The 27,348-nt window shown below is 50.1% G+C and overlaps 10 protein-coding genes across 10 annotated transcripts; 4 read left to right on the forward strand and 6 right to left on the reverse strand.

Annotated features, from left to right (window-relative positions):
- Positions 1-465: 465 nt before the first annotated feature.
- On the reverse strand, positions 466-1,846 carry N7515_003105 (uncharacterized protein; the record flags this gene model as incomplete). The annotated part of the gene is made up of 3 exons (XM_056663849.1): positions 466-811; positions 869-1,463; positions 1,516-1,846. Coding segments are annotated over 3 exons (1,272 nt in total), but the record flags the coding sequence as incomplete, so codon positions are not given.
- A 337-nt stretch (positions 1,847-2,183) lies between these two features.
- On the forward strand, positions 2,184-3,125 carry N7515_003106 (uncharacterized protein; the record flags this gene model as incomplete). The annotated part of the gene is made up of 1 exon (XM_056663850.1): positions 2,184-3,125. The coding sequence occupies one exon, from the start codon at positions 2,184-2,186 to the stop codon at positions 3,123-3,125; it is 942 nt and encodes a 313-aa protein (XP_056522907.1).
- Positions 3,126-3,936: 811 nt separating this feature from the next.
- N7515_003107 (uncharacterized protein) lies at positions 3,937-4,269 on the reverse strand (the record flags this gene model as incomplete). The annotated part of the gene is made up of 1 exon (XM_056663851.1): positions 3,937-4,269. One exon carries the CDS (start codon positions 4,267-4,269, stop codon positions 3,937-3,939), a length of 333 nt encoding a protein of 110 aa, XP_056522908.1.
- A 186-nt stretch (positions 4,270-4,455) lies between these two features.
- N7515_003108 (putative MFS multidrug transporter) lies at positions 4,456-6,338 on the forward strand (the record flags this gene model as incomplete). The annotated part of the gene is made up of 5 exons (XM_056663852.1): positions 4,456-5,492; positions 5,556-5,680; positions 5,737-5,849; positions 5,913-6,042; positions 6,094-6,338. The coding sequence occupies 5 exons, from the start codon at positions 4,456-4,458 to the stop codon at positions 6,336-6,338; spliced, it is 1,650 nt and encodes a 549-aa protein (XP_056522909.1).
- Positions 6,339-6,904: 566 nt separating this feature from the next.
- N7515_003109 (Zn(II)2Cys6 transcription factor domain-containing protein) lies at positions 6,905-9,284 on the reverse strand (the record flags this gene model as incomplete). The annotated part of the gene is made up of 5 exons (XM_056663853.1): positions 6,905-7,823; positions 7,874-8,353; positions 8,407-8,945; positions 8,999-9,163; positions 9,228-9,284. The coding sequence occupies 5 exons, from the start codon at positions 9,282-9,284 to the stop codon at positions 6,905-6,907; spliced, it is 2,160 nt and encodes a 719-aa protein (XP_056522910.1).
- A 2,069-nt stretch (positions 9,285-11,353) lies between these two features.
- N7515_003110 (glycoside hydrolase family 92 protein) lies at positions 11,354-13,983 on the forward strand (the record flags this gene model as incomplete). Its single annotated transcript, XM_056663854.1, has 6 exons — positions 11,354-11,480; positions 11,539-11,571; positions 11,628-11,737; positions 11,791-12,611; positions 12,666-13,349; positions 13,404-13,983. 6 exons carry the CDS (start codon positions 11,354-11,356, stop codon positions 13,981-13,983), a joined length of 2,355 nt encoding a protein of 784 aa, XP_056522911.1.
- Positions 13,984-14,458: 475 nt separating this feature from the next.
- On the reverse strand, positions 14,459-15,809 carry N7515_003111 (uncharacterized protein; the record flags this gene model as incomplete). The annotated part of the gene is made up of 6 exons (XM_056663855.1): positions 14,459-14,686; positions 14,736-14,827; positions 14,882-15,110; positions 15,156-15,214; positions 15,268-15,352; positions 15,636-15,809. The coding sequence occupies 6 exons, from the start codon at positions 15,807-15,809 to the stop codon at positions 14,459-14,461; spliced, it is 867 nt and encodes a 288-aa protein (XP_056522912.1).
- A 530-nt stretch (positions 15,810-16,339) lies between these two features.
- Positions 16,340-19,233, reverse strand: N7515_003112 (putative GTPase activating protein (Evi5); the record flags this gene model as incomplete). Its single annotated transcript, XM_056663856.1, has 4 exons — positions 16,340-17,711; positions 17,779-18,135; positions 18,207-18,817; positions 18,889-19,233. 4 exons carry the CDS (start codon positions 19,231-19,233, stop codon positions 16,340-16,342), a joined length of 2,685 nt encoding a protein of 894 aa, XP_056522913.1.
- A 1,713-nt stretch (positions 19,234-20,946) lies between these two features.
- Positions 20,947-21,368, reverse strand: N7515_003113 (phosphotransferase enzyme family protein; the record flags this gene model as incomplete). The annotated part of the gene is made up of 2 exons (XM_056663857.1): positions 20,947-21,036; positions 21,126-21,368. The coding sequence occupies 2 exons, from the start codon at positions 21,366-21,368 to the stop codon at positions 20,947-20,949; spliced, it is 333 nt and encodes a 110-aa protein (XP_056522914.1).
- Positions 21,369-21,870: 502 nt separating this feature from the next.
- On the forward strand, positions 21,871-27,281 carry N7515_003114 (DNA topoisomerase 2; the record flags this gene model as incomplete). Its single annotated transcript, XM_056663858.1, has 3 exons — positions 21,871-21,948; positions 21,973-22,338; positions 22,401-27,281. 3 exons carry the CDS (start codon positions 21,871-21,873, stop codon positions 27,279-27,281), a joined length of 5,325 nt encoding a protein of 1,774 aa, XP_056522915.1.
- Between the last annotated feature and the right edge of the window lie 67 nt (positions 27,282-27,348).

Genomic DNA, 27,348 nt, shown 5'->3' on the forward strand with positions numbered 1-27,348 from the left:
TGGCAAGCCCTCCGCCAACTGGTAGGCCCTCCGCCAACTGGCAAGCCTTCCGGTCAACTGGCAAGGCTACATTCCTGCCAATTGCCCTAATAATCCCACAGCGACAGCATGTATGTAAAGCGAGTTAACTGGGGTAAATGAGAATATCATCATAATTACCATCATCCAACAGCGACCACGTGCCGCGTCTGATCTGGTGTTTAATTCTATCGCAGAGATCGAAGCAGCGCGCGGCAGGAAGCCACTGGTCGAGAAGCACCGCCGCGCACAGTACCGAAGGAGTCTGAAAATCCCCCTAGAATCCACGAACGCTACTCTACGCAGTAAATCGAGATGGCAACCTGGTTCTGGATGTTGTAGCCAAGTGGTTAAGCTGCGGGGTTTTAACCATCTAGGCCAGGCAGACGGAAATCTCGAAAATGTGAGAAATGGGATAGTTGTTCATGACTCATGTACTTAATTACACAATGAATCATCCCGTCGTTTATCAAGGCTCTCATCGATCCCCACCTCGCGGATCTGATAGTTAAACATCAAGTTCGAGGGCACTGCATGCTCATCTCGAAGTTTGACGGCACTCTCCACGCCAGCTGCTGGCACTCGATACTCAAACCGCTTACCATGCGCTGGCACAGACCCATCGGGAAGTGCATAGGGAAACGGAAGGTATTCGGGTAACAAGCCGAGTTGCACAAGAACTGTTGCTTGGTCCCATGCAATGTGTTCATGATACAAGCGATCCCCGCGGATGTTAACGACGGATGTGAATGGAACTTGAACATGTCTGCCCGTGGGTGGAATGCCGGGGATTCTAAAACGAGTGCGAGGTCAGTGGTCTATTTCATTCCATCATTGAAAAGTCACCCACATCCAATCCATTTCCTTCACATGAGTAAAAACTAAGATAAATTCGTCTACGATTCTGTCGATGCCAACTGTCCGACTAATCAGCTCCAATTCTGAGTCATCGGGGTTGTTGAAAATGAAATTGTTGAGATAAAAGTGGCTCAGTCGAGCTCGTCCAATGCCTCCGGTCAAGGTTGGCACGTGGTTCACATAAGGCTCTTGGACCATTGTCGCCATTGTCTTTTCGACTGAGCGTTCTTCAAATTCATAGAAAGTGTGCTCATCCCAGATCTTCTCGAGGTCAAAGAAAGGGCCGCCCAAGTGCTTCTTGATAAATCCGAGAGTACGAGTGTGGGCCACTCCAGCGGTCGATATCTTGAAATCGGGGTGCCCTGGAATGATAAAACCTGGCGAGGGCACGTCGGAGTATACGCGGATAGTCTGCCCATCCCTTTTCTCGCCTTCAGATGGACTAGAGAGCTGCATGAGTGTTGATTGAAAGTAAGGAATGTTCCATGAGTCAAAGAACACAGCTGCGATCGATTTCGTGCCTTGAGCCAGTGCATCTTGGAGACTATCCTCGAACTGGGGAGGATAATCTGCTCTTGCACCGTAGACTGATCAAAGGTCAATAAATGTTATGGAAAAGTGACTCTGACAACTGCATACCTATCAACCCGATTTTTTCCGTGGTATCACATTCTGGTCTCTTAATCAAGTCCTGCTCAGCCTTGAGGAGAAGCTCTCGTAGAACTGATTTGTCGCTGGCAGATTGATCATCCAGGGTAACCTGCGCTACCGTAAAGCTCTCCTCAGCCCATTTCTTAAGAGGCTCCGGGTCGAGTGACTCATTTTGCTCTTGGCATGTCGCATAACAATGAGGTCGGATGAGAAGCAGTCCTGGACCGCGTCCACAGCGGGACATGGGAGGTTGAATAGTCACATATGGACTTACGACCACCACTGGAGTTGAAGCAGGTGTTATACTTGAAATGGCCATGATAATATGATTGGAAGTTGTCAGAAGCTGAGTTGGGAAACCTGGGCAGGTTGATGTGTTGGATGATCCTTGTATAGGCGGGGGGCACGCACACGGTCACACCCCCACTTGGTCCAGTGAAGAGAAGCATGAAACGAAATTGGAGTAGGCTATGAGACTACGTAGACTTCATCACTTCAAGAATGAATTACAAGTAGAGAACTATTCCCAGTTCCCTATCAACACCCCAAGTATCGCAATCGTTTTTGAAGTTTGACCATCCACGTGACCTGTTATTGGATGAGTTTCCGCTCGATTTCCAGAGCTCTAGCTCTTGCTCTTCCCGAGTAACCCAACAATGAACGAACTCATCCAGTCTGCCTTGACTGAAATCGAATCCAAACTCAATGCGCTGCTGACAATTCTCACAACCTCTCCCACTGCTGCAGGAGCGCCTGCTGCGGCGGTCGCGCTTCTTGACGCGGACGATGCGCTGACCTCCGCCATTGAAACCCTTCGACAACACCAAGAAAACCACGCAAAGATCCTTCGGTTACGGGCTGAAGCACAACAATTGGAGGACCGGGTGAAGGGAATTGTGAGGGAGATCGAAGTGTACGACAAAGATATCCGTACGGCTTGTGCAGACGGCGGCGACAGCGACAGCGATTTCGATTCTGACTCGGATGATGGTACTGGAGACAAGGCAACGGACTTGCAGGGAATCAAAGAGATTGATTACAAGTTACTATTGGATTTCGCACGTCGCATCAGCAAGTACAACCACGAGGCAGCAGCCGATGCCGCTTCAGGCGCCGCGAAACGACAGGGACAAGGAAAAGTCCTTGCCGGCAAAGACGTGATAATGACGGGTACAAACGGAGACCAGGCCACAGAGGATGGTGCAGAGCCAGTGGCAACCGTCACCAAAAACGCAACGCAGTGGTTGGACGAGTCCGCGAATGTCACACGCGAAGTTTACATGCTGCCATACCCAATGGAGGAACGGATACGGATGGGTCTGATGGGTCAAGTTCAGCTCGTCGCTGGCAACGACCCTGAAAAGGAAGTCGAACGGCTATTACGCGAGGCCGAAGGTCTTGGGGCCGCAGAACCGCCTTCACAGGTGGAACCTGCAGAAAGTACGAAACAGGCGGACGAGGCCTCGAAGGCCGCAGCTCAAGCCGGATCATCGGCGGCTGGAATGCCACGGGTGCCTGTTCCAGCGGCTGCGCCGAAACTCAAACCCAAGGCTATGCTGGATCTTGATCTTTACGATCCTGACGACGACGATGATTGAGCATACAGAAGCGGGCGTTGCATTCGATTTTCATAATGATACCACCTACACAGCGCAAAAGTCTTTTGTCTCAGATAATCTCTCCAAGAATGTGTTCGGCTAATATTGCCCATTCTAACATGGCCTTTGCTACCCTTTTTCCCCCAATACTGGCATCGAAGCTTCTTTCCACGGGGGTTGGCTGGGAGAAACAGGCATGCAATAATTCTCTCAACGAGATATTCGCCATATCGCGGAGAAGTTCACTCTCTACCGCTTTCTAGCTATGGGGTAGTTGACTTGCAGCCGTAGTCTCAAATTCTTTTTGGCCCTGATGGACTCGGACATCGAGCCCGCCGCAGGCTTTGTAGCTGTCAAGAGCACCTGTGTCGATATGCGCTGGGATGACTACAGCCTATACACGGTTGCAACGTATTCGGTCATGGTTACGGCCCATGGGCCCTTCCTCTGCTACCGATAAAGTCACTGCTCCATTGGGACGTGTACATAGTCGACACACATTATCCCCGGATTCCCCGCAGACCATGTGGTTTGACGCCCCGATTCGTGGCTATCGAGAATGGATGTACTACACGAAATCAAATATGACAAGCTTGGCCACTGTCTAGTAGCATCGTTATCTCTTCATGTGTAAACCGGCCTTCCCCTCTCCAAAGAAAGGCCGTCACCCATAAATTGGAGAGAGATACCAAACCTCCATGCGAGTTGGAGCAATGCAACAGACTGAAGACCGTCTTCGATCACCGGATGCTCGAATGGAAACAGGCCATATCCATGATCGGCGAGGACCATGCCCCGGAACTGCATCCCTCTACACATCATGACCAAGACGCTCCAGACTTTCAGCATATTCAACCATCCGGACAATTCCACCCATCTCCACGCGGGGAGCACCTGGGGATTGTGGATAAGTCAACCGGAGGATGTTCCGGGGCATCTTAAGAACCTGGGGACGCCGGATCCTAGTCGCGACCTGTCGCCCAGGCTTTCCCAAAATGTGATCGAATTCGAGCGTATGACGATCAAGCGAGTCATGATCCTCGGATGTCATATCCACACCAGGTGTCTCGCGAAGAAGGTTGGTAAAGTTTGTTGAGCCAAGGAGGTGATAGTCACCGGACCAATCGGAAAAGGCAATGCTCATTCTATAGAGTCAATATACAGGCCTCTCGGCATTTCTCTTGAGCAATACCAAGGGTTGCCGACAAGATGAAAACATTTATATAGCATCAGGTGCCCGGTCACTGCTAAGATCCAGAAAGGCGGTCATCCTTTTTGGCATGCTGTTTTTCTGAGAGCTGTTCAAACAGATGGTCGGATATCCACTGCAATGAGTCATAGTCACATCGATCCTTTCACCGATCTCGCAGACGGGGATCTAGAGAAACAAGATGAGAGCGACGGCCATGCTCGCTCCCCTGGAGGCACCCCCAGACGCGGCGGTAGAAGAAAAGAGGGCGCAGATGGAGCTGCCGGTGGACACGGCAAAGTGGAATTGAAAGAATGGGACTGCTACGACAAGCTGGGATACACTTTCTCCTGGTGGAAGAAATGGGGCATCCTCTCGGTCATCTTTGCTGTTCAAACATCCATGAACTTCAATGCCGGTTTCTATGCCAGCAGCGTCAGTCTTTACGCGAAACACTTCAGCATCTCCGAGCAGGCTGCACGTACTGGTCAAATGGGCTTCCTCATTGCCTATGCATTTGGCTGCGAATTCTGGGCTCCCTTCAGCGAGGAGTTTGGCCGATGGCCAATCATGCAACTCAGCCTGTTCTTCGTCAACATCTGGCAGGTTCCCTGTGCTCTGGCTCCAAACTTTGGTACCATTGTTATCTGTCGCATTCTCGGCGGTCTGTCGTCTGCCGGTGGCTCTGTGACACTTGGAATGGTTGCAGACATGTGGGAGCCCGAGGACCAACAATATGCCGTGGCCTTCATTGTGCTATCTTCAGTGGCCGGCTCTGTAGTTGCCCCAGTCGTGGGTGGCTTTGTGGCGACCTTCCTTGACTGGCATTGGAACTTCTGGCTTCAGCTCATTCTCGGTGGCTTTGTGCAGATATTGCATTTCTGTATTCCAGAGACCAGATGCAGCATCCTCGTCACGAGAGAGGCCAGGCGAAGACGGAAAAACGGGGAGATGGTATACGGTGGCGATGAGCTGAAGGGACACCGCATGTCTTTCCGCTGGGTGTTCATGGTTTGGGTTCGTCCATTCATTATGTTTGTCCGGGAACCTATTGTTCTGTGTCTTTCGCTTCTTAGCGGCTTCAGTGATTCCCTGATCTTCACTTTCCTCCAATCGTATACTCCGGTATACAAGCAATGGGGATTCAATACCATCACCATTGGACTCTCCTTCCTCCCGTGAGTGCCCGAGGTCTTAAATTCTGATGGCTCTGACTGAATCTAACCGACCCAACTATACAGACTTATGGTCGGCTACTTCATTGCCTATTTCTCGTTCCTCCCTTGGATTTACCGGCATTCCAAAATTAGAGCCCGGGACCCTGATGCTCTGCAACCGGAAGCTCGTCTTTACTGGTTGTTATGGGGTAAGTTTACTCTCAACTCAGCAGGTCTGGACCATTTGTCTCATCATTCACAACAGTGGTCCCTCTGTTATCAATAGGCCTATTTGGATTCTCGTGGACAAGTCTCGGTCCGCCCCATGTTCACTGGATTGCGCCTATGATATTCTCCACGTTGATCGCCATTGCCAACGTAAGCCAAAGAAACAATTCTTCCCCCGTGCCCCGTACAAGACCGAGCTAACTCGTGACCCAGTATGCCATTTACATGGCCACAGTCGACTACATGATTGCCTCGTATGGCCCATGGTCAGCCTCGGCCACAGGAGGAAATGGGTTCGCCCGTGACTTCCTGGCTGGAATTGCAGCCATGTACTCGGTGCCTAGTAAGTGGCCTTCAGTCCTACAACGGGACACCCACTAATCGCTAAAAACAGTGTATTCAAACATGGGTAAAAAACACCACCTTGAGTGGCCATCGACCTTCCTGGGCTTCATGGCGATTATTTTCACCATTCCGATATATGTGTTCTATTGGAAGGGCCCCAGAATTCGGGAACTGTCGCCATTCGCCCAAACCTTGGCTGCCGACAGGAAGAAGGCTGGTCGCAGGGTTTCTTCCTGTGGCTCTGGTGATCCGGATCCTGTGGAGAGGTATTTTTCCTCTCGTTCCTCGGAATAGATTCCCTGTAGTTGAAAGGTTGTCACTGCTGGGACCGGCATGTGCCTGTGTCCCATCTTGACCGTGGCTGCCTTGGGGTTGGAATTTGCATTAGTGGCAGGCAAGATGGAATTAATTGATTTCGAGAAGACGGAATGTGGCAATTGGTCGCATCAAAAGCTTCACTTTGATTGTTTAGGGGCGTTTCTTCTTTGATTTCTGATTCTCCTATTTTGGCATTGATATCGCTCGAGCTAGAGAGATGTAATAATCTGATTCAACCTTATGGACTCATGCTGTCAATGTCTTCCTGTCGAGGTGCTGAGGTGGCCCGTTGGCCATACCACTACCTGTCACATTTTCCATAGATGCATGAAAGAAGAATGGATGCCATCATCACGCTTTCAGATCCCGAGGTCGTCCGCTTCTTTCGGGATTAACTCCCGACAAAGACGCTCAAGCGGCGAGTTCCCAACATCTAGCGGATGCATTTCATTAAGTATTGAGTATAGACATTTAAATACATTAATCGATAGCCGATATAATGGCCAATCATGATATCAAACAACATAAAACACGAACCGGGTTCATTGGTTCCAAGACTCCTGGAGTTTCCGAACGGCGTATTCCGTAGCCCAGCCCAAATCAGCCTCAACGCCCCGTAGCAGATCGACAATAATCTGATGTTCTTCGGTGGATTCTAAACACTGTCCGACAGCGACAAGGAGCGGTACCATGTATATGCGAACTCCACCTTGTGGACGGCCCAATGCAACACCACAGAGCTCCCGGGAGCGAAATTCAACCTCTTTCGTGACCTCCCGGTAGCCCTGTAAGCGGTCGAACGCAGTAGAGGGTGCACCGATCACATCGGTCGGACGATTTAGCAACAATGCGATGCGTCCGAAGTGGTAATGTTGCATGGTAGCAGCACAGGCTGTTGAGCCGTGGAAGATCTCCGGAAATGGCAAGTAACTCCCTTCCATCGGTTTGGAAATATCCTTAGGGCGATCGATTCGCACGGAAGGACGGAATGTTTCTGGGACATTTTCAAACCATGTCTGAAATTCGAAAGACAATTTAAGCCAGGAATCCATATCTGGAAATGGCAGTTGGACAACGCTTGCCGGTGGGATATCGGGTGAAGATGCAGGTGGAGATCCTGTCCACTGTGCGAGCTGCAATTGTTTAGACCTTGCGAGGAAATTGATGACTTTCGTGACAAGCCAGATCAAGCCATTGGCGGCTTGGTCCTCTTGCGATAAAGATGAGCCATGCTGGATGATATTAAAGGCTTTCTGGTCATTAATTGAAATGCCTGCCGCTCGCCAAAGCGGCAGGTTTTCTGGGTCGAAGTGGGTGGGTGAGCGGGTGAAATAGGAACCGATATAGTCTTGACGAGCGAAATTCCAGAAGGCAGCTCGGATCCCATGAGAAAATGGGGTGGATGTTTCCGAATGTAGAGCGAGAATGGACTCAAACAAAGGCCAAACTCGAGACAGTTGCCTAGAAGTCGTTAGTATAGGGAGAGCAGCCACCAAACACGGGAAACTTACATGTGCCATTCATCTCCAGGCAAATCCAGGAGTCTGTACATGGTGAGAAGCGTGGCAGTCGCAAAAAGGTCTTCTGACTTTCGAATAAGCGACATATCATTTGAATCTTCGCTCGCGGGTTTCAAGTTTGCTTGAATATGGCTAGAATTGACCCATCGACCAACGATCTCAAATGGGGACTCGAGGATGGCTGAACTAGACACAGTGGTATAGCCATCTGACGTATTGTTGTTTAAATCCATAGCTGCCAGATAATAGTAATTGGCAGCCTTGAGGAACCAATCAACTTGAGTGGCATTTGGGTAGGTTTCCGTGCTGGCGGGACTTGTGAACATGCCACCCATGGAAGATTTGGCCCCTTTCAAACGGCCTAAGTGCTTGGCTGCTAGCGCTGCAATGGCATATTTCACGGACATATTGTTGATGGCTCGAATAGGAGCATAGACGGTGAAGAACTTTTGAGCATCCGACAAGTCCAACCTAGTAGCGATATTAATGGATTAATCATGAACAAATTTGTATGTTTCACCTACCATGGCCCTATGATCTCAGAGAAATGTCGAGTGAGGAACGCAATCTCGTGTTCAGTACCAGTCATGAGCTCCGAGAAGATATCTTGGAACTCTTCCTTCTCACTTCGAAGCGATGAACTCTCAGACATCACGCTCTGGTAATCGGGACGTTTGCGTGGAATTTTGTTGTATGGGTTCTCAAATGTTGGAAACCCTCCTGCGCTAGTGTTGGGTGAAATTTCTCCATACATCGTATCTCTCATGGATCCGCTGCCGTCTTCCATGGCAGAGACTGGATTAGGAATAGAGATAGGTGGGCTTTCAGAAGCGTTCATGTTCATTTGCTGGATACCTCCCACGGCAGGCTCTGGCCGGCTAGGAGGACCCGACATATCCACCGCCATTGAATCATCACGCGAGTCTAGACGCGTTTCGCCCATCTGTAGGTGAAGGGTGGGATCAACATTCTCTGGAGGCTGGTCCCATTGCAAGATTTGCTCATTAAACCCTATCTGCGACCCTTTTGGCTGCGATGGGCCTGAGCTGGGCTCTGAGGGGCCCTATCATGAAGTATGAGTGCCCGGACAGAGACATATTTGACAGGCTGACATACTTTATTTGAATTAAGCGGAGAGCTGTGCCTTGGAGGCTCCTGGTATGGAGCATAGCGGCGTCTTACTGTTGCTCCTTGATCGATGAACTTGCGAGTTTGAACATATCCGGGACATTCTACCCCGGCAGTTGTGCACCGCTGACAATGAGGGCGAGTCTCATCACACTGCCACCGACCATAGATTAGCATCAAGTTTCAATTTCATGTTCAAAGTCGAGATTGAACTAACTTTGAGATGCCTCTTTTTGCATCGCTCGCAAGCCTTGTTGGAAGGCACCCCGGGCATATTGTGGGCTGCGTGTGCGATCTTATTCGTAAGTTGAGGTCATTAGTGAAGGTCTTTCTATACTCCACCCCTTCTTCACATTTCGAACATGAGATGAAGATATAATATCAAGGGCAAGAACCCTGAGATCTTGACATGATGCAAGTTCCAGCTTCTAACTAACTACGACGTGATGACATAATCCCGGGATTTTCTCGGAGTTCGGCATCGGGTCACGTGCTCCATTTGAATGCAGTACATCTTGTCGTCATGTACTTTTCTTTCTACTTTCAAAGGCCAATCTATGCGAAAATCATGCTACGATCTCCGGCACTGCTAGTTGATACTCATGGTAATGGTACATCCAGTCCATTGGTTCGTTCCATTGAAGACCATGATGTACATCCCAGGAGCCAGATACGATGGGGCTCAATATCTTCGACCCAGCCGATTCTCTCAGGCCCGGAACAAATTCGCGTATATCACGAATGGATTGGTACGTCGCTCTAGGAGATTGAGCACTTCTACAATGTCTAATTTCTTATCGCAGATGCTGGGAGACCTCATAATATAGTGTGTTGGGAGTGCCGCCTCCCGGACAGTCTGATTGGTTGTCAGACATGCTGTAGATCATATCATACAGCATGCCTACTGGATGTGGTTCGATCTGCGAACAACTTCTATTGTCCATCTTGTAAGACAAGAGCTTGGGATCGTGCTCCGCCTCAGTTCCCTACGCCATCTCCCATTCCAAGTAATCGTGGAATAACTCCAAGCTATCGTCCAACCCCTACGTTTGAAAATCTTCCAATTCATGCTGAACGATCTCCCTCGGAATCTGGGCGCACATCTTCCGGGATATCTCGGATGCTGTCTACCCCTGCTTTGGGTCGAATCAATGAATTCAATCATCGCAGCACGCCAGCTGAGCCATTTCCAATTGCAGAGATGTACCCTCAGCTTTTAGAGTATTTGGCGTTGACAGACACTGGGACAGATCAGCGTCCCCAGTCATCGCAGTTCAAGCATCAATTGGGATTAGCGATGAAAGAGATTGAATCAAGCCGATCACTGTTGCAAGAGAAGGCCAACATTAGAGAAGAATATCTCAGATTACAAGCGGAAAATGCGCAAATCAAAGCTCACCTCGATTCCAAGAATTCACCTCGAGAGTCCGCCAGGCCAAGCCCTTCGATGATGCCACTTAGCACATCAAACCCGGCGGCGGAGCAACGGGGAAAAGCCTGGGACAGCATTGCCGTTGACTTATTTTGACTGTCCGCCTGGCTGCAAAAGAATTCCTCGAGACAGAGTTACAAGGAGACGAGGTCGACACTCTGGAGCAGTGATTGGTGAGGGGTTGCACCCCCGCAGCAGAGGTACGGGGATCGAGCCCCTGGTTTTATATTCGCACGTCATCCTCAGTGGCCGCAATATCTGTCAAACACCACTTTCTGCCATTCTAGATGCGTGTTGGAAGCTTCTCCCTTGTCTTTTGCCCGAAATCCCGACCGGCCCATTTCCATGTGGATCGTGTCAACTCCAGGTACCATCTCTGTGCATTTGACGCAAAATAATGCGGAGAGGGTTACATGAGGTTCAGGCCTTGACGCAGTCTGAACTCGCCCTACTCGCGGAACTGACAGGTTCTGCTGCACTTTCCCCGCAACTCGGGGTAATCGACCTCACCGTAACGTCAATGATCGCCAGTCCGAGATACTGGCTGTGTATTTGCATCAAATACCTCGGGAATGTTTCCGGTGCTTGGTTACTTCTCATGTGGGGAACAATTTAACATGGCAGGACGCGGAATATCTCAGATATCACATCACTTTAGCCGGCTGAAGATGTTACGTGAACTGCCCCCTGAATTTTCATCCGGGCTAGAGATGTGACTGGAAAGGAAGTTCTCATGCCGATCTGGGGCTGGAATAGCTTTCCCCCGCGATTATTGTCGATCGGCAAATAAGCAGCTTAACTCATAAGTAAAACGCGTTCCTTTGGTTGGACACGTGTGGGACATCTTTGTTTTCAGCTGTGAATAGCATTCTTCTTGTGTCTACTGCTGTTGCGATACTTTTACCTGCGACATGGGGCTGCTCCGTGGCGTTGTGACGGCCCTCCTTGCCTCAAAGGTTATAGCTACGAAGGGGTTGTCCGCAGATGATTTTGACGTCTTGGACTATGTCGATCCTCTAATTGGCACTGCAAAAGGAGGTTCGTCTTGGCACTCATCGGCCAATTTACAAGAAAACGAAGGCTGAGGGTCTTGTAGGTCATGTATTTGCGGGCGCGAGTTTGCCATTTGGTAAGTCATACCATTGCAGCTTCTGAGGTCGAATACAGCAAAGCTAACAGACTCAGGTATGGCCAAAGCCGTGGCAGATACCAGCGGCGAGAATCAGGCTGGCTTCGCTTTTGATACGGATGTCGTAACCGGATTCTCTCACATGCACGATTCTGGAACTGGCGGCGTAAGCTATTGCAATTGAACGAGAGAACGTGCCTTTTCTGACATACTTCGAAGGCCGCATCGATGGGTAACTTCCCTATCTTCGCACAAGGAAGTTGCCCGCAGGACGACCTCCAGCAATGTCAATGGCAACTATCTGACCGATCGGTTTCTTGGGACAAAAAATCAGTCAAAGCTCGCCCTGGATATTTCGGTATCTCAATAGCTAATGGCGTTCAAGCGGAAATGACAACAACCAATCGGTCTGCTCTTTACCGTTTTACGTTCAATGAGACCTCTGATCAGCCGCTCAGTCCAGTGATCCTTTTGGATTTGATTGATTTACCTCAATCACGATCCAATGGAAGTGCAAACGTTGACCGTAAGACTGGGCGTCTCACGGGAAGCGGTACTTTTGGCCCAAGCTTTGGTACTGGCAGTTACAAGTCCTATGTCTGCGTTGATTTCAAAGGAGCAGACCTCCGTGACACTGGAAGCTGGATGAAGAATCAAGTCAACGCCAGCAGTCAAACACTGTCAGTCGACAATAGCATAGACTCCACTGTCTCAGCCGGTACATTCGCCAGATTCCACGCCCCCAAAGACAAGAAGAGTATTATGGCTCGCGTGGGTGTCAGTTTCATAAGTGTACAGCAGGCTTGTTCCAATGCGGAACGGGAACAGCCCAACTTTGATTTTGAGGGCACGGTTCACGCTGCCGAAACTGCCTGGCGGAAGAAGTTGGATGTCATCTCCATGGATGCAGATGGTGTCTCAGAAGATCTTCAGAAGGTTTTCTGGAGCGGAGCATACCGAACAATGCTCAGTCCCCAGGACTATACCGGTGAAAATCCCCTGTGGAAGAGTGACGAGCCGTACTATGACAGCTACTACTGGTAAAGTCGACTCTGCTCTGAGAATGTAATTTGCATGCTAATATGGTGGCTCAGTATATGGGACTCTTTCCGCAGTATTCATCCACTGCTGACTCTGGTTGACCCTCTGTCACAATCCCTCATGATGCGAAGCTTGGTCGACATCTACAGAAACGAAGGATACTTGCCCGACTGTCGCATGTCGCTCTGCAAGGGCCTCACCCAAGGCGGTTCCAATGCAGATGTGGTTATCGCAGATGCGTATCTGAAAAAGGTCGCGAACGTTGACTGGGCGACTGCCTATGAGGCTGTTGTCAAGGACGCCGAGGTAGAGCCCGAGAACTGGGATGTAGAGGGCCGCGGCGGCTTGGAGAGCTGGAAGAATCTTGGCTATATCCCCATCAATGACAATGATACCGCCGGTGAAGGAACACACACTCGGAGCGTCTCCCGGACAGTGGAATATGCCTACAACGACTTTTGCATTGCCGAGATGGCGAAAGGCATGGGGCACCAGGCCGACTACGAGAAATACTCGAAACGGTCTAAAAACTGGGCACACGTGTTCAAACCTGATCAGAAGTCAAGCATCGGGGGAGTCGACACTAACTTCACGGGATTCGTACAGCCCCGATACTTAAACGGCTCATGGGCCTACCAGGACCCGATTCTTTGCAGTCCACTTTTGGACTTCGACGGATGTTATCTCAACCCCGAGGGTCATGAGACCTATGAGGGCAGTGCGTGGATGTATACCTTGTAAGTACTCCCATGTGATTTACCCTGCTTGTGTCAGTGACTGATCTCGTAAAGCTATGCACCGCACGACATGGGCTCTCTCATCAAGACGCTTGGCGGCGCCAAGTCCTTCACCTCTCGTCTCAGCTATCTCCATGACTCAGGATTGCTCTACGTGGGAGACGAACAGGCCTTCCTCCCCGTCTTCCAATTCCACTACTCAGCACGACCTGCTCTCTCGGCGAAGCAAAGTCACTTCTACATTCCATCTCAGTTCAATACGACAGTCAATGGTATCGCCGGCAACGACGATAGCGGAGCTATGGGATCATTCATTGTGCTGAGCATGATGGGTCTCTGGCCGGTGCCTGGTCAGGACGTGTATCTGATCACTCCCCCGTACTTCAAAGAAGTCAGCATTCGCAACCCCCTTACTGGGAAGGTCGCGACGATCCGCAACATCAATTTCGATCCTACTTACAAGTCTATCTACATCCAGAGTGCCAAGTGGAATGGCAAGCCATGGACAAACAACTGGATTCGACATGAGTTTTTCGCCGAAGGTGGTGTTCTTGAGCTTGAGTTGGGGCCCAAGGAAAGTGAATGGGGAACTCGTGTTCAGGATCTTCCGCCAAGCTTGAGCAATTATCATTGAATGTGTGATGGCTGGTAAAGTGACACCTGCGTTGGGAAAAAGAATACTGGACACATTCTTTCCATCATAACGCTCTTTCTTCGTGTATTGAGTTAACAAATTATATAATTGGTCTGTTGATTCAAACACAGTGTGCTTATCTCCCAAATCTATGGCAAGGTGTATCCTCCATCAATCACAAGGTTTGCACCTGTCATATAGCTAGACGCATCCGACGCACAGAACACGTACAGTGGTGTTCCACAAGTATTTAACCTCCGGTACTTAGGTTCCCACTTTTATTATTTGACCGCTATCTAGACCGCTTACTTTATCAGCTATTTAAAACTCACGCGTCACCAACTATTGGATGAAATCGAATTCCCGAGGTTTCTGCCGGGCAATATTAAAAGTGGGTCCTTGGCCCCCAAAGTACTGGAGGTTAAATACTTGTGGAACACCACTGTAGGCCTAGATCAGGGTCGTCAGTTGATTGTCAGGAGAAATCCTTTTCGTTAGAACTTACCCCTTTCAACTCATAGCATTCAGCCATTCGCTTAGCAGGTATCATATCCAACCACTTCTCACGCCATTGCTCTGGGTGGATATCAAGAATGTCGGTGGCAATGAATCCAGGCGAGATGCAGTTGACTCGGCAGTAGTCAATCCACTCGACAGACAAGCACTTGGCTAACTGAACAAATCCTGCCTTGGACGCATTGTACTATGCAACCCTAAGCATTTTGGCCGAGACAATTGCAAGGAGAGCTTACCGCTGCTTGTTTCTGGGGCACATTGACCAGAGTCGCACTGACCGAGGCCGTGAATATCACATTCCCACGACCTTTTTCCTTGAAAATCCGACCTGCCGCTTAGGCAGAATAGAAAGCACCATCAAGATTGACCTTCATGATCTCACTCCATTGATCGGCCGTGTAGTCTTCAGCGGCAATATTGGAGACAATGCTTGAGTTAACGACCATGATATCGAGACCGCCAAAGTCCTTTGCGATCCGTTGCACAGTCGCTCCTATCTCAGTCTGGATACCTACGTTGGCTTGGTACGCTGCTGAGCGGACGTTGTTAGTGGACGCAATCTCAGCTGCAATGGTATCGGCGTTGGTGGAGGTATTGTAGATCAGGGCAACCTTGAATTATTTAGTTTAATTCTTGCAGCATTCAGTATTGCTCACATTTGCACCCGCTTCGGCCAATGCTTTCGATATCTCAAGGCCGATTCCACGGGCTCCTCCTAGGGCAAGCGGTCAGCGAGACTCAAAGGTGATTTGGAAGTACCTGTCGTACCAGTCACCGCTGCGATCTTGCCTGTCAGGTCAAACGCCTTCATAACATGCTGGTTTTGGGGCTGCGCAAGAACCATGTTGTTGGCCTGTATACGTCTGATTGTGCTTCTCAAATATAAAGCCTGAGCTGAGTAGAAGTATGAAGAGAGAGATGATGTTGGGTCTGCGTTGTGTCCCCTCCATCCCCGCACCGGGTTAACTCCGACTTATGCCGTCCGGTCAGAAATGATATTCACACGTTACACATATCGATGCTTTCCAATGAGCATGAGTTCCACATGGCTGGCGAAACGGTCTGTTTTATCTCGATAGGCGGTGGCCTCTCTCCCGACGTGCCACTGATCATCCCGACTTGTGCGCCTTTTTTACCCGGCGACCACTTTGGCGTGAATGGCCGGCATAGTTGGCTGGTTTAGCTTTCTGAGATGCATCGACACGTCGGTTCATCTTCTTGAGTCCCTTGAACAACTGCATGTTCTGCCGGTTAAGCTCATAAGCCCAGAGGAGTGCGAGAGCTTCACTGGACGGAGACTTTGGATCCATTGTGATGCTCCTGAGATGAGTGAAGTTGGAAAATCTCTGGAGATATTCAAGTCCAGGCGGTGAAGGAAAGTTCAATGGCAAAGGAAAGAGCTGGGCAAATTACTTTCGGAAGGTGCCATCCATGCTTACATATTGCTACAACCTCTTATCCCGCTCGAGAGGGTTATATCCAGCTTGTATCTACGAGAATTACACTTAGAGGAATGTCAGCAGAGCAGAGTTCATGATCTCGGTTTTCAAACGTTTGGGGGAAAGAAATGTCAACTTTCTAGTCCAATGTAAAGCATTGGTACTGTCGTTGGGATCTATGTTACGCATAGGTAGATTCATCTTCAAGATGAGGGTAGCATCGCTGCATCATAAACGATCCCTAGGTCAGGGTGCGTATGTACTCATTGTGTCATGTCGAAAAGCGGGATATCTCTATGTACACAAATATTGAATCACCATAACCACCAGGTCTGCTATGAATGACCAGCTGCCCCATACGAGAGTCTCAATATGGTCACACATCTCTCCCAATATCCCCGTTATGATGAAATATCGCTGGTAGTTGCAGCCCGTCGACCCCACCCACTGAAAAATCCCCCAGTGCTACTGGGCATTGTTCCAAGCGTCTTGGGCGCTTCAACGGGGCACTGGTTCGCCAAGCTAATCCGCGCTGGCGATAGTCCGATCAGGGAATGACGGGCTTCAGACTTTGACCCCTGGGGGGCACTGATCATCTTCCGCAATGAATCTAGCTTGCCCTTTACTTCTTCGAGCTCCTGTTTAGCAACGGCCTCTGCCGTCTTGGCTTGCACCAGCTCCATGAGCAAGGTCTCCTCGGCGGCCGGCCTGCTGCCCTCCGTCGGCATAACGTTTTGCGGGCCCAGACTGCTTGTGCGTTTGCTGTACGTGGGGCTTTTGGTGGAGTTGGTGCGGGCTAGCTTGAGCTCACGCAGGCCATTGGTGGGAGATTGGGCCTCTCCGGAGTCAGCCGCAGATGAATTGGGCGTGTCTAGCGGAGATGGACTCTCGGATGTAGGGGTCTTGAGGGTACGCAGCTCTCTGTTCATGCGTTCGAGGCGCTGTCGGTCCCGATAACCGTCCTGGATACGGCTTCGGGCTTCCCTCAGCTGCTCCTTGAGGGACGAGTTCTCCTGTTCAAAATCGTCGATGCGCCGTGTGAGGTTCAAGCAACGACCGGCTTCCACCTCGTGCATTTCTTTCCACCGGGTAACGTCGTCATTGAGCTGGAGCTTGGTTTGAGTGATCGAGACACGTCTCGGCTTCTCCAAATCAAACCGGGTTTGAGCTCTAATTACTAGGTCTGTCGGCTGTGTCTCCGCTGGCAGCTCTCTAATATGGCTCAACATCTCTTTAGCCAGGGTATAATCTTCCTCGCGGTCCTCTCTCTCCTGCTGTAGTTCGCGGGTGAGATCAGCCTGCTGGCGCTGAAGATCGCTGAGCGCGATCAGAAGGTCTTCAATCTGGGTATGTAGATCGCGGTCTTTGTGGTGTGAAGACATGTTAGATCTGACGCGCGTTTTTTGGTTATCGGTATTAGCAGGAGCTGCTGATAGTTCAGTTGGAGCCGTGCTTGCGTCAGAGGTGGTTTCGACGGAGTTGAGCGTAGACGTCAGGCTCTGCTTAGAGGTAGAGCGACGAATTGTACTATTTTGACGCGAGGGACTATGGTTCGGATTGAGTGACTTGACCGAGCTGTGCGAGTTCGACGAGCCAGCCCACAGCCGCCCAAGGAAGCCAGATGCCGTTGCTTGCATCTGCGGAAAGGAGACTCCCACTGGAGAGCCCTTGGACTGGTTGTAATTAGCTTCAAGAGCCTTAAGACTCTCATTCGTCACGAGAGGGGTAAGAGACACGAAATCGTTGACAAGGTCATCAGCATTAAAGGCGTATCTAGAGATCACGGGTTAGCTGGATCCTTTGTTTCAATCGATTGCTTTGTGCCAGGGTAAGAACGTACGCATCCCATAAGCTTCGAGACAACAGTAGTTGCATCACGTCCTCAAATTCGGTGCAGGCCAAGATTCGCTTCTCATTACGCTGCATCAAGGAAAGTGCGACTCGCATCAAAGTTTCACATGCACCTTCCAAGAAAATAACGTCATAAATTCTAAGAAGCATCGGCAGCGGACAGGCCACCGCAAAGAAAGACAAGAACCACTGCGATACGTAGACCGGCTCGACGTGTAGTGACTCTAGGTGTTGGAACAAGGCCGGTCTGTGCCGTGCCAGGAGATTTTGAAACTGATAAACATGAAGGTGGAGGCCTGACAGGTCAGGAAGATAGCAAGTTCGGAGATTGTAGTGGTCCATGAGGCTAGAATATGAATGATGATGTATCAGCCTAATTTCGCCGGCTTCCAATGTATCATTTGTCAAGGAACTTACCGGACAAGAACGCAGAAAGCCTCAGCATCTGTCATGTGCATGAGAAGAGGGCCTACCACAAATCCAAGACCTTGGCAGTAGCCGATCTTGGTATCATAAAGACTGAAACATCGCAACACTCTGGCCAGCATCTGTTGACCCTCGCCATTCGGATCCCGGAACATCTCAACATTGGGGAAACTTCGACCAATATCCTTTCCGATCAATCCATCATATGGACTATTCTCGCCAGAAAGTCTCTGGAATTCATTTAAGAGTGTAGGATCGCGTGCGCCCGCTAGACTGGGCCACACCACTCCCCGCAATGGTGGAGGCACACCACCCTGGATCTTGTTTGACGTCAAAGTCGGCAAGCGTTGAGCAGTTTGGTGGTAATCGGCGACGAGTGCAGCCCAGAACTCCAACTCGGTCATTGGGGGAGGTGGGAGCTGAGAGTATCGTAACTCAGCCCGAGCTGGATCCCTGATGAGTCGCTTAATCTGATGTAGAGACTCGGAACGGGATTGCCGTTGGTGTGTCTTGCCCTCGGGGGTCTCGGTAATTCCAGATTTGGGATTAGTCGCCAATGCGTTGTTCTCTTGTTCGAGCCGAGCGAGAAGGAGGGCCGTGGACTAAAATTAGGTCAAGAATGTTAGCACCCATACCAGAATCTTATGACGCATGGATGGCAGCTGTCACCTACTTCATCTGACCCCTCCCCGCGGGGTTCTTGTTCTTCGGTTTTATCGAGGTTCTCCCAATCCGCCTCATTGTCAAACATCTCACCTGTCTGTCTCACCCTGTTTGGGCCTTCATCCTCCAGAATAGGTGTGATTTTAGCCGCGTCCTGGAGCGGCATTGGTCCGAAGGAATCCTCGCTCTCCTTTTCCAGGTGACTCATCTCCATTGGAGTTGGAGGAATATCAAGTGTACGCCATTCTGGTTGAGTATGCTCCGAACTAGACTGTTTATCGGATAACGCGACGGTGACCATTGAGTCGTGATTTGGCGCGTGAGCGATAGGCGATGTTGGCTCGGAACCTTCCATTGCGACGCGTCGGAGGACTCGGTTTGATGGTTGGAAGGATAGACGCGCAATTGTCGATTTCGAGGGTGGACGGGGATTTGATATCGGAAGATAACAGAGGGTTTGATTCAAGCCGGTTTCAACTGCATCGCTCCTGACAATTTCGAATATTCACAAGAACAAACTCCTTCCGGCAGAAGTGGACCTGGAGATAACTCTAGACTTTGTATCCAGGGCAAGGCGGACGAAAGGCTGGAGAAAGAAAAAGGGAGTCAGGAGAGATCCCACTTGTTTCGCTAGCCCCCTTTAACTTTCCCCTCTTAAGTCTCGGCCCCGTAGATCGTCTTCATACGCCGACCGTTTGACCATTGAAATCAATAGATTATCTTTGTACGTTACTAGTTATAGGAGATCGAAGCAAATCACGATTCAGGAGCTACATGTGTAAACTGAGTATATAACACTATGCATTCTATCGCCCTTCACTTTGTTTATCCGACCTCGGACCTCCCCCACATGAACCAAAAATTATGTCCGAGTACATACGCAGGTACGTCAGAGGATGTTTTTTTTAAAGTACTGGTGGTACATACTGTGTATGCGAGTGATGATGAGGTATTCTTCTTACTACGTACAGTTACACAGTACCTACAATTTTGCATGTTATCATCTGTACTTGATAGCCTCCCACATTCTACTCCAAGGATAATTACGGTGTCATTTTTTAAAGTCTGTATTTGTTGTACATGATGATCTTCCACTGTAATCTTACGTACTTTCCATTGGGTGCAATACAGCCTGAATGCATATCATTGGTCTAATTAATTATACCCTACTGAAATCCATTTACCAGCCCCCTGTCGGTTTCACCTCAATCGGGCCTGATGCATCTACTGTGTAAGAAAAGGAGACTTGGTAAAGCTGGCCAGCAATCGTCCTTGCATCCTACTTCACCACTTCAAAGTTTGTCAGTGGATCAATGATATGTATTCTAACCACCATGTCAGCCAGGCTCTATCTAATCCGAACGTATGCGTCAGGATTATGAAGGTTCTTTCTTTTGACCACTTTGATAATTCTTTGCAATTTTTCGTTCGGATCGATACTCTTCTTCGGTTGCAATGCTTTTGTCAATGTCGTCCAATGTGGTTTTTCCGATCTGCAGCCGTTCCGGTTCTGAAACGCTATCGAGTAGCTGGCGAATCGACTTCGCTGACACTTTATATACTCGTAACGACTTGACTCGACACTGATTCGCCACTCCTCCGTCAAGCACTCTGACTCGGGTGCGAACTCGAATGCACGGGCGATTGAAAGACCAAACGAGTGCCGTTTACAGTTGCATAGCATTGACAGTCTGGATTTTTGGACAAATTGTACTTCATTCCCTGTGACATCTACTAGACACCGTGGTGATTCGTCTTCCAATATTCTCCTGAATCTTGATCCCCTCTGCTCCTGCTCGCGTCTGAGAACAGGAGCTATGTACTTGTAACTTGTTAGACTCGATCCAGGAGGCTGCGGTATTCTTGGCACACGGCACCAATGATTTAGCTTCTAGGGTGAGGGACGCGGCGGGCGCTAGTGGGCCGTGGCTGACTCCTGTTCAATATCACGGGACTAACATCCTTAACTAATTCAGTGATTGTTCCTTGCCTTCCATCTCATCGTTTTCTCGGCTACACAGACGCGCCTGGCACCACCATCAAATCAATTAGAGAAAATTGCGTCGCTTCAAGCGCATTCACAATGTTGTCGAGCCTGTCGAAGAGTATCGTCCTGGAGGCTACCACCCATGACCCAGTTCACCTCGAGGACATTTTCCTGATGTTACACATAGTTAGGTAGCATAGTTATAATACGTAGTTTTTCCTGTCATTTTGTAATTTCTGCCAAAGGTCCGTTTGATTAACTATCCACAGGGACTGCGCTTCTGCGATCGTGACATAAGGACCAAACTTGACGAAGACTTTGGACTCTTCAAAGATCACAGGCTGCGGTTGTGGGTTCGCGTGGATGTCTTTGGGCAAAGCCCTTACTTGTGCTGGTGTCGGAAGGCTTTTGCCAGGCTCTTTGAGAAAGGAAGGGTCGAGAAAGTTCATCTCTCGCATCGACTCATCGGGGAGATTTTCTGCAATTGAAGAGAATTTTGCCATTTGGTTGATCAGGCTTAGTTGTAAGCTTTGAATAAGCCCGTGAGATGAGGGCTAAATGCACTATATTGAAGGAAGCTCAGCCATTAATATCCATATTTGAAGTCTTCCTGATGACTTGGCATGAAGATGAAGAATAGAGTGAGGGGAAGTTCGCCTGTCTCCCTCATTTGTTTGTAAATTGCCTATTTAGGCCACAGCTGTGGGCGGTGAGGAATAATAATGATCCGAGTGGTCAGAAACTGCATACCGCCCCCCTGGGGGTCGCGACTTCCCCGGGCAAAAAAAACAACAGGGCGCTTCCCCTCTCCGTTTCTCCGCTCCCTGTCTACTTGTTTATCTTCTTTACCCTTTCCCGGCTTGAGCATGCCGCAGCAGATTTGTCTGCTCTTCGACATTGGTACATAGCGTCGCTCTTTACTTCGATCTTAGGCCCCGATAGGCTTTTCTTTCTACTGTGTAGACACGCGCTCTATCGCGCCCTATCCGTCTATTCGTCCGCGCCATGGACGACTCCATGATGAGTGACTCGGTCTTCGAGGATGATGGAGGCAGCTCTGACTTTGTTCCCGAGCCTGCACCGGTATGAAATGCCATTGACACCAAGTTTATGACCCTGGTTGCTGACATGACGCGTCGACAGAAACCTAAAGCCAAGGCAGCCCCTAAGAAAGCCCCTGCCGCTAAGGCTGCCGCCGGAAAGATGACTCAAACTACACTGAAGGTTAAGCCTGCTGCGAAGTCAGCCGCTGCTAAGAAGAAAGCGAAGGTCGACAGCGAGGACGAACTGTCCGATGCTCATATGTCCGATGCTGACTCATTGCTCTCGCACACTCCCCCGAAGTCCAAAAAAGCGGCTGCGCCCAAGAGAGCTGGCTCCAAGCCTCTTGCTGATGTAGAAAATGAATCGCGCGGTGGAGACGCTGCCGATGGCGCGAGCAAGAGTGGGAATGCATCAGATAAGTACCAAAAGGTAAGTTAGATATCGCAGCCAGAGGAATTGTCCAGCATACTAATATCGCTCTTTTTTGACAGCTTACCCAACTCGAACACATTATCAAACGTCCGGATACCTACATTGGTTCAACTGAACGCACCGTCCAGCAGATGTGGGTGTACAACTCCGTGACCGAGGTCATGGAATTTCGTGATGTTTCTTTTGTGCCCGGTCTCTACAAAATCTTTGATGAGATCGTGGTTAATGCCGCCGATAACAAGCACAACGACGCGAACATGACCGAGATGCGAGTCACAATTGATCGCGAGGCCGGTGAAATTAGTGTGTGGAACAACGGCCGCGGTATCCCCATTGAGATTCATTCCAAAGAGAAGATCTATGTGCCGGAGCTCATTTTTGGCCACCTGCTCACTTCCTCCAACTACGACGATAGCCAACAGAAGGTGACTGGAGGTCGCAACGGTTTCGGTGCCAAGCTTTGTAACGTTTTCTCGACAGAGTTCACACTTGAAACACAGGACTCTCAGCAGAAAAAGAAGTACAAGCAGACCTGGACACAAAACATGACCAAAATGGGCACAGCAAAGATCACAGATGCCAAAGGAAGTGACTACACCAAGGTCACTTTCAAGCCCGACTTTGCCAAATTCGGTATGGATGGCATTGATGATGACTTCGAAGCTCTTGTCAAGCGCCGAGTCTACGATTTGGCAGGTACCGCCGGTGTGAAGGTGACATTGAACGGCACGCGCGTTCCTATCAGCAGCTTCCGAAAGTACATGGAAATGTACACCAAAGCAATTCGCAAAGAGCGCGGCGATGATGGTCCTCCCTCAAAGGACGAGATCATCACGTGCAGCCCAGATCCTCGATGGGAGGTTGGTTTCGCAGTCTCCGATGGCTCATTCCAACAGGTCTCATTCGTCAACTCCATTGCGACAACCTCGGGTGGAACCCACGTCAACTACATTGCCGATCAGATTTGCACTCGCTTATCTGACCAGGTGAAGAAGAAGAATAAGACGGGTGCAACCTTGAAGGCAGCACAGATCCGCAACCACATCTTCATCTTCGTGAAGGCCTTGATTGTCAACCCGGCGTTCACCTCCCAGACCAAGGAGCAATTGACAACAAAGGCCAGTCAATTTGGTAGCAAGTGTCCCCTTGATGAAGACTTCTACAAGAAGGTCTTGAAGACCGAGGTCATGTCGAACATTTTACATTTTGCGGAACAAAAAGCCGATCAGATCTTGAAGAAAGGTGACACCGGCCGCCGCACGCGCATGAACAACCCTAAGCTGGTCGATGCCAACAAGGCTGGTACCAGGGAGGGCCACCACTGCACTCTCATCCTGACCGAGGGAGAGTCCGCCAAGGGATTGGCTATGGCAGGCAGAGCAGTTGTTGGGCCGGATTTGTTCGGTGTGTTCCCCTTGCGTGGAAAGCTTCTCAATGTCCGTGACGCTTCCTTCGACCAAATTTCCAAGAACGTGGAGATTCAAAGCATTAAAAACTTCATTGGTCTCCAACACAAGAAGGAGTACACCGAGACAAAGGGACTACGATATGGCCACCTCATGATCATGACTGATCAAGACCATGACGGTAGTCACATCAAGGGTTTGTTGATCAACTTCCTCCAAGCACAGTTCCCTAGCTTGCTGAAAATCCCCGAGTTCCTCATTGAGTTCATCACTCCTATCATCAAGGTCTGGAAGGGTGACCCCAAGAACCCGACCAAGCAGAAGTCGTTCTTCACTATGCCCGAATATGAGACGTGGCTGGAAGCTCACAAACACGAACGCGGCTGGGACCACAAGTACTACAAGGGTTTGGGAACCAGCACTACGGAAGATGCACAGGTCTATTTCCGTGACCTCGATCGTCACTTGAAGGAGTTCCACACCATCCAAGAGAATGAAGCGGGACTCATTGAGCTGGCTTTCTCCAAGAAGAAGGCAGATGAGCGTAAAGAGTGGCTACGTCAATACAAGCCAGGCACTTTCCTGGACCACTCAGTATCAAAGATCACATATACCGACTTTATCAACAAGGAACTTATCTTGTTCAGCATGGCTGATAACATGCGCTCAATTCCTTCGGTTGTCGATGGCTTGAAGCCAGGTCAGCGCAAGGTGCTTCACACATGTTTCCGCCGCAATCTGAAGAAGGACATGAAGGTTGTCGAGTTGGCGGGTCACGTATCCGGAATGACAGCCTACCACCACGGGGATGTGTCCCTTCAGCAAACTATCGTGGGTCTTGCTCAGACCTTTGTTGGCTCCAACAACATCAACTGCTTGGAGCCCAGTGGAAACTTTGGTAGTCGACTTCAGGGTGGTGGCGACTGTGCCAGTGCTCGTTACATTTACACTCGCCTGTCCCCATTTGCGCGTAAGGTTTTCCATACGGCCGATGAACCCTTGCTGGTGTATGGTGAAGACGATGGCAAGAAAATTGAGCCTGAAACCTTCATGCCTGTCGTTCCGCTGATTTTGATCAACGGTGCTGATGGCATCGGAACTGGTTGGAGTTCTTCTATCCCCAACTATAACCCTGAGGATGTCGTGGACAATCTCAAGAGACTGATGGCTGGCGAGCCTACCAAGCCAATGCAGCCTTGGTTCCGTGGTTTCACCGGTGAGGTCGTGGCCATCGGTGGGGATCGATATAAATTCAGTGGCATCATTAGAGAATGTGGTGACAAGGAAGTTGAGATCACTGAATTACCCATTCGAACCTGGACACAGGATTTCAAGGACAAATTGGAGGACATCATCAAGGCCGAGAAAGCGCCATCCTTCATCAAAGACTACAAGGACTACAACACTCACACCAAGGTCCACTTTATCATCCAGCTTGATGAGAAACACATGAAGGCTGCTCTGACCGAGGGCTTGGAGGAGAAATTCAAGCTGACCAAGACAATTGCAACAACCAACCTGGTCGCTTTCGATCCGGAGGGTCGCATTACCAAGTATGCTACTGTCGACGACATTCTCAAGGAGTTCTTTGTGGTTCGCCTGAAATACTACGAGCGTCGCAAGCAGTTCCAGCTTGGCGATATGCAAAGGGAGCTTGAAAAGCTGAGCAACCAAGCTCGCTTCGTGCAGATGATTATCGATGGCAAATTGGTCATTTCTAAGAAGAAAAAGCCTGTTCTGGTTACTGAGCTGAAAGAGAAAGGTTTCAAGCCAATCCCTAAGGTGGCCGACGCTGCCAAGATGGGCGAAGACCAGCCAGTGGTAGAAGAAGAGGAGGAAGGAGAAGAGGAGCCCGAAGACACTCAAATGCTGTCAAGTGCCTTTGACTACCTCCTCGGTATGCCCATGTGGTCGCTGACCCAGGAGCGCGTGGAGAAACTCCGTCGTCAAATCGGTGAGAAGGAGACAGAGGTTGACACCCTGATCAAATTGTCCAAGGAAGACATCTGGAAGCGTGACCTAGACGACTTCATCAATGAGTGGCGCTTCCAGCTTGAGGACGAGCACAAGCGAGCCCGGAAGCTGGCTAATATGGACCGTCGTGTCTCGGCCAAGCTGGCCACCGGCGGTGGTCGCGCTGCGGCATCTCGGAAGCGCAAGGTTGTTAACGGCGATGACCCCGATGATGCAGACTTCGGAGGCCCGAAGACTAAGAAAGCTGCTGCAGCCAAGAAAAAGGAGAAGCCGAAGAACACTTTGATGAACTATCTCAACAATGAATCATCCAGCAAACCAACCCCACCACCTGCCGCAGATGGAACCGGGGACTCCGACGATGAATTCAACCTAGACATGGAGATTCTCCCGAAGAAGAGTCGTGCTGCGCCGAAGCCGAAGGCTCCGCCCAAAGAAGAGGACGATTTCGATTTCCTCGACATAGACGAGGTACCCCAAACCTCGCGAGCATCAGCTCAGCCAGTTGATGATATAATGGACATTGATTCTGACCAGACCTCAAAACCCAAACCGGCGGTCAAGGCGGCTAAGGCAGCTGCGAAACCAGCTCCTAAGGCGGCCGCCAAACGAGCACCCAAGGCCAAGGCCAAGATTGAAGAAGACTCCGATGACGAGTTTTTGGAGATTGCGAAGACGGAGACTTCCAAACCCGCAGTGCAGTCGTCACGCGCTCGCAAGCCTGTTAAGTACTCCGCTCCTAGCGACTCAGACAGTGACAACGGCGACGACCTTCTTGGAGACGTCAGCTTGATGGTCAAAGGCATTGGTGGTGACTCGGCCGCGGATTCTCGGCAGCTTTTCTCAGAGCGCCCCCGTTCTGAAAGCAGCGCCAGCCTGAAGACTGCCACAAAGACTTCCAAAATCACCGACGATTTTGACCCGGATGAAACTGACTACAGCAAGCTCATTCCTCAGAAATCGCCAAGGCGGTCCATCCAGGTCAAGCCCAAGGACGTCAAGGTCGATGACAACGACGGGTCCGAGGATGAGCACGAGCCAGTCAAATTAGCATCTAGGGCGAAGGCTGCTCCCAAAGCCAAGGCTGTCCCCAACGTCGTGGATCTTGATGACGATGAAGACGAGGATGAGCCAGTGAAGCCAACTGCCCGCGGCAAAGGCAAGGCCGCCCCCAAAGCCAAGGCTGCTCCAAAGGCCGCCGCCGCCTCGGCACCGAAGGCACGTGGTCGACCGAAGAAGGAGGCTGCTCCAGTGACTTTGTCTCCAGCGGCCAAGGCCTATGCTTCGAAACAAGCCAAGGCCAGCAAGAAAATCGCAGATGATTACTCGGAAGACGACATTGACGCAATGGCCAATGACATCTTGGATTCCCCGGCAGGAAAAGTGAATGTAGATTATTTAGATGGGGACGACGAACCTGCTCCTGCTCCACGCCGCGCTGCTGCAAGCCGTCCCGCTCGTCGTGGTGCCGCACAGCAGAAGAAGTCGTATGTCATTGAAGATGACAGCGAGGAAGAAGCGTCAGCCGATGACTTTGACGACGAGGATGAGAGCGATTAGGCGACGACAATGCAGCGACTGGATGTCTTGTCTTTTTTTGTTTTATTGCAAATGCTCTCCACTGTGT

Source organism: Penicillium bovifimosum (assembly GCF_028826915.1).
Source record: "Penicillium bovifimosum strain IBT 22155 chromosome Unknown utg000003l_segment0_segment0, whole genome shotgun sequence".
NCBI lineage: Eukaryota > Fungi > Ascomycota > Eurotiomycetes > Eurotiales > Aspergillaceae > Penicillium > Penicillium bovifimosum.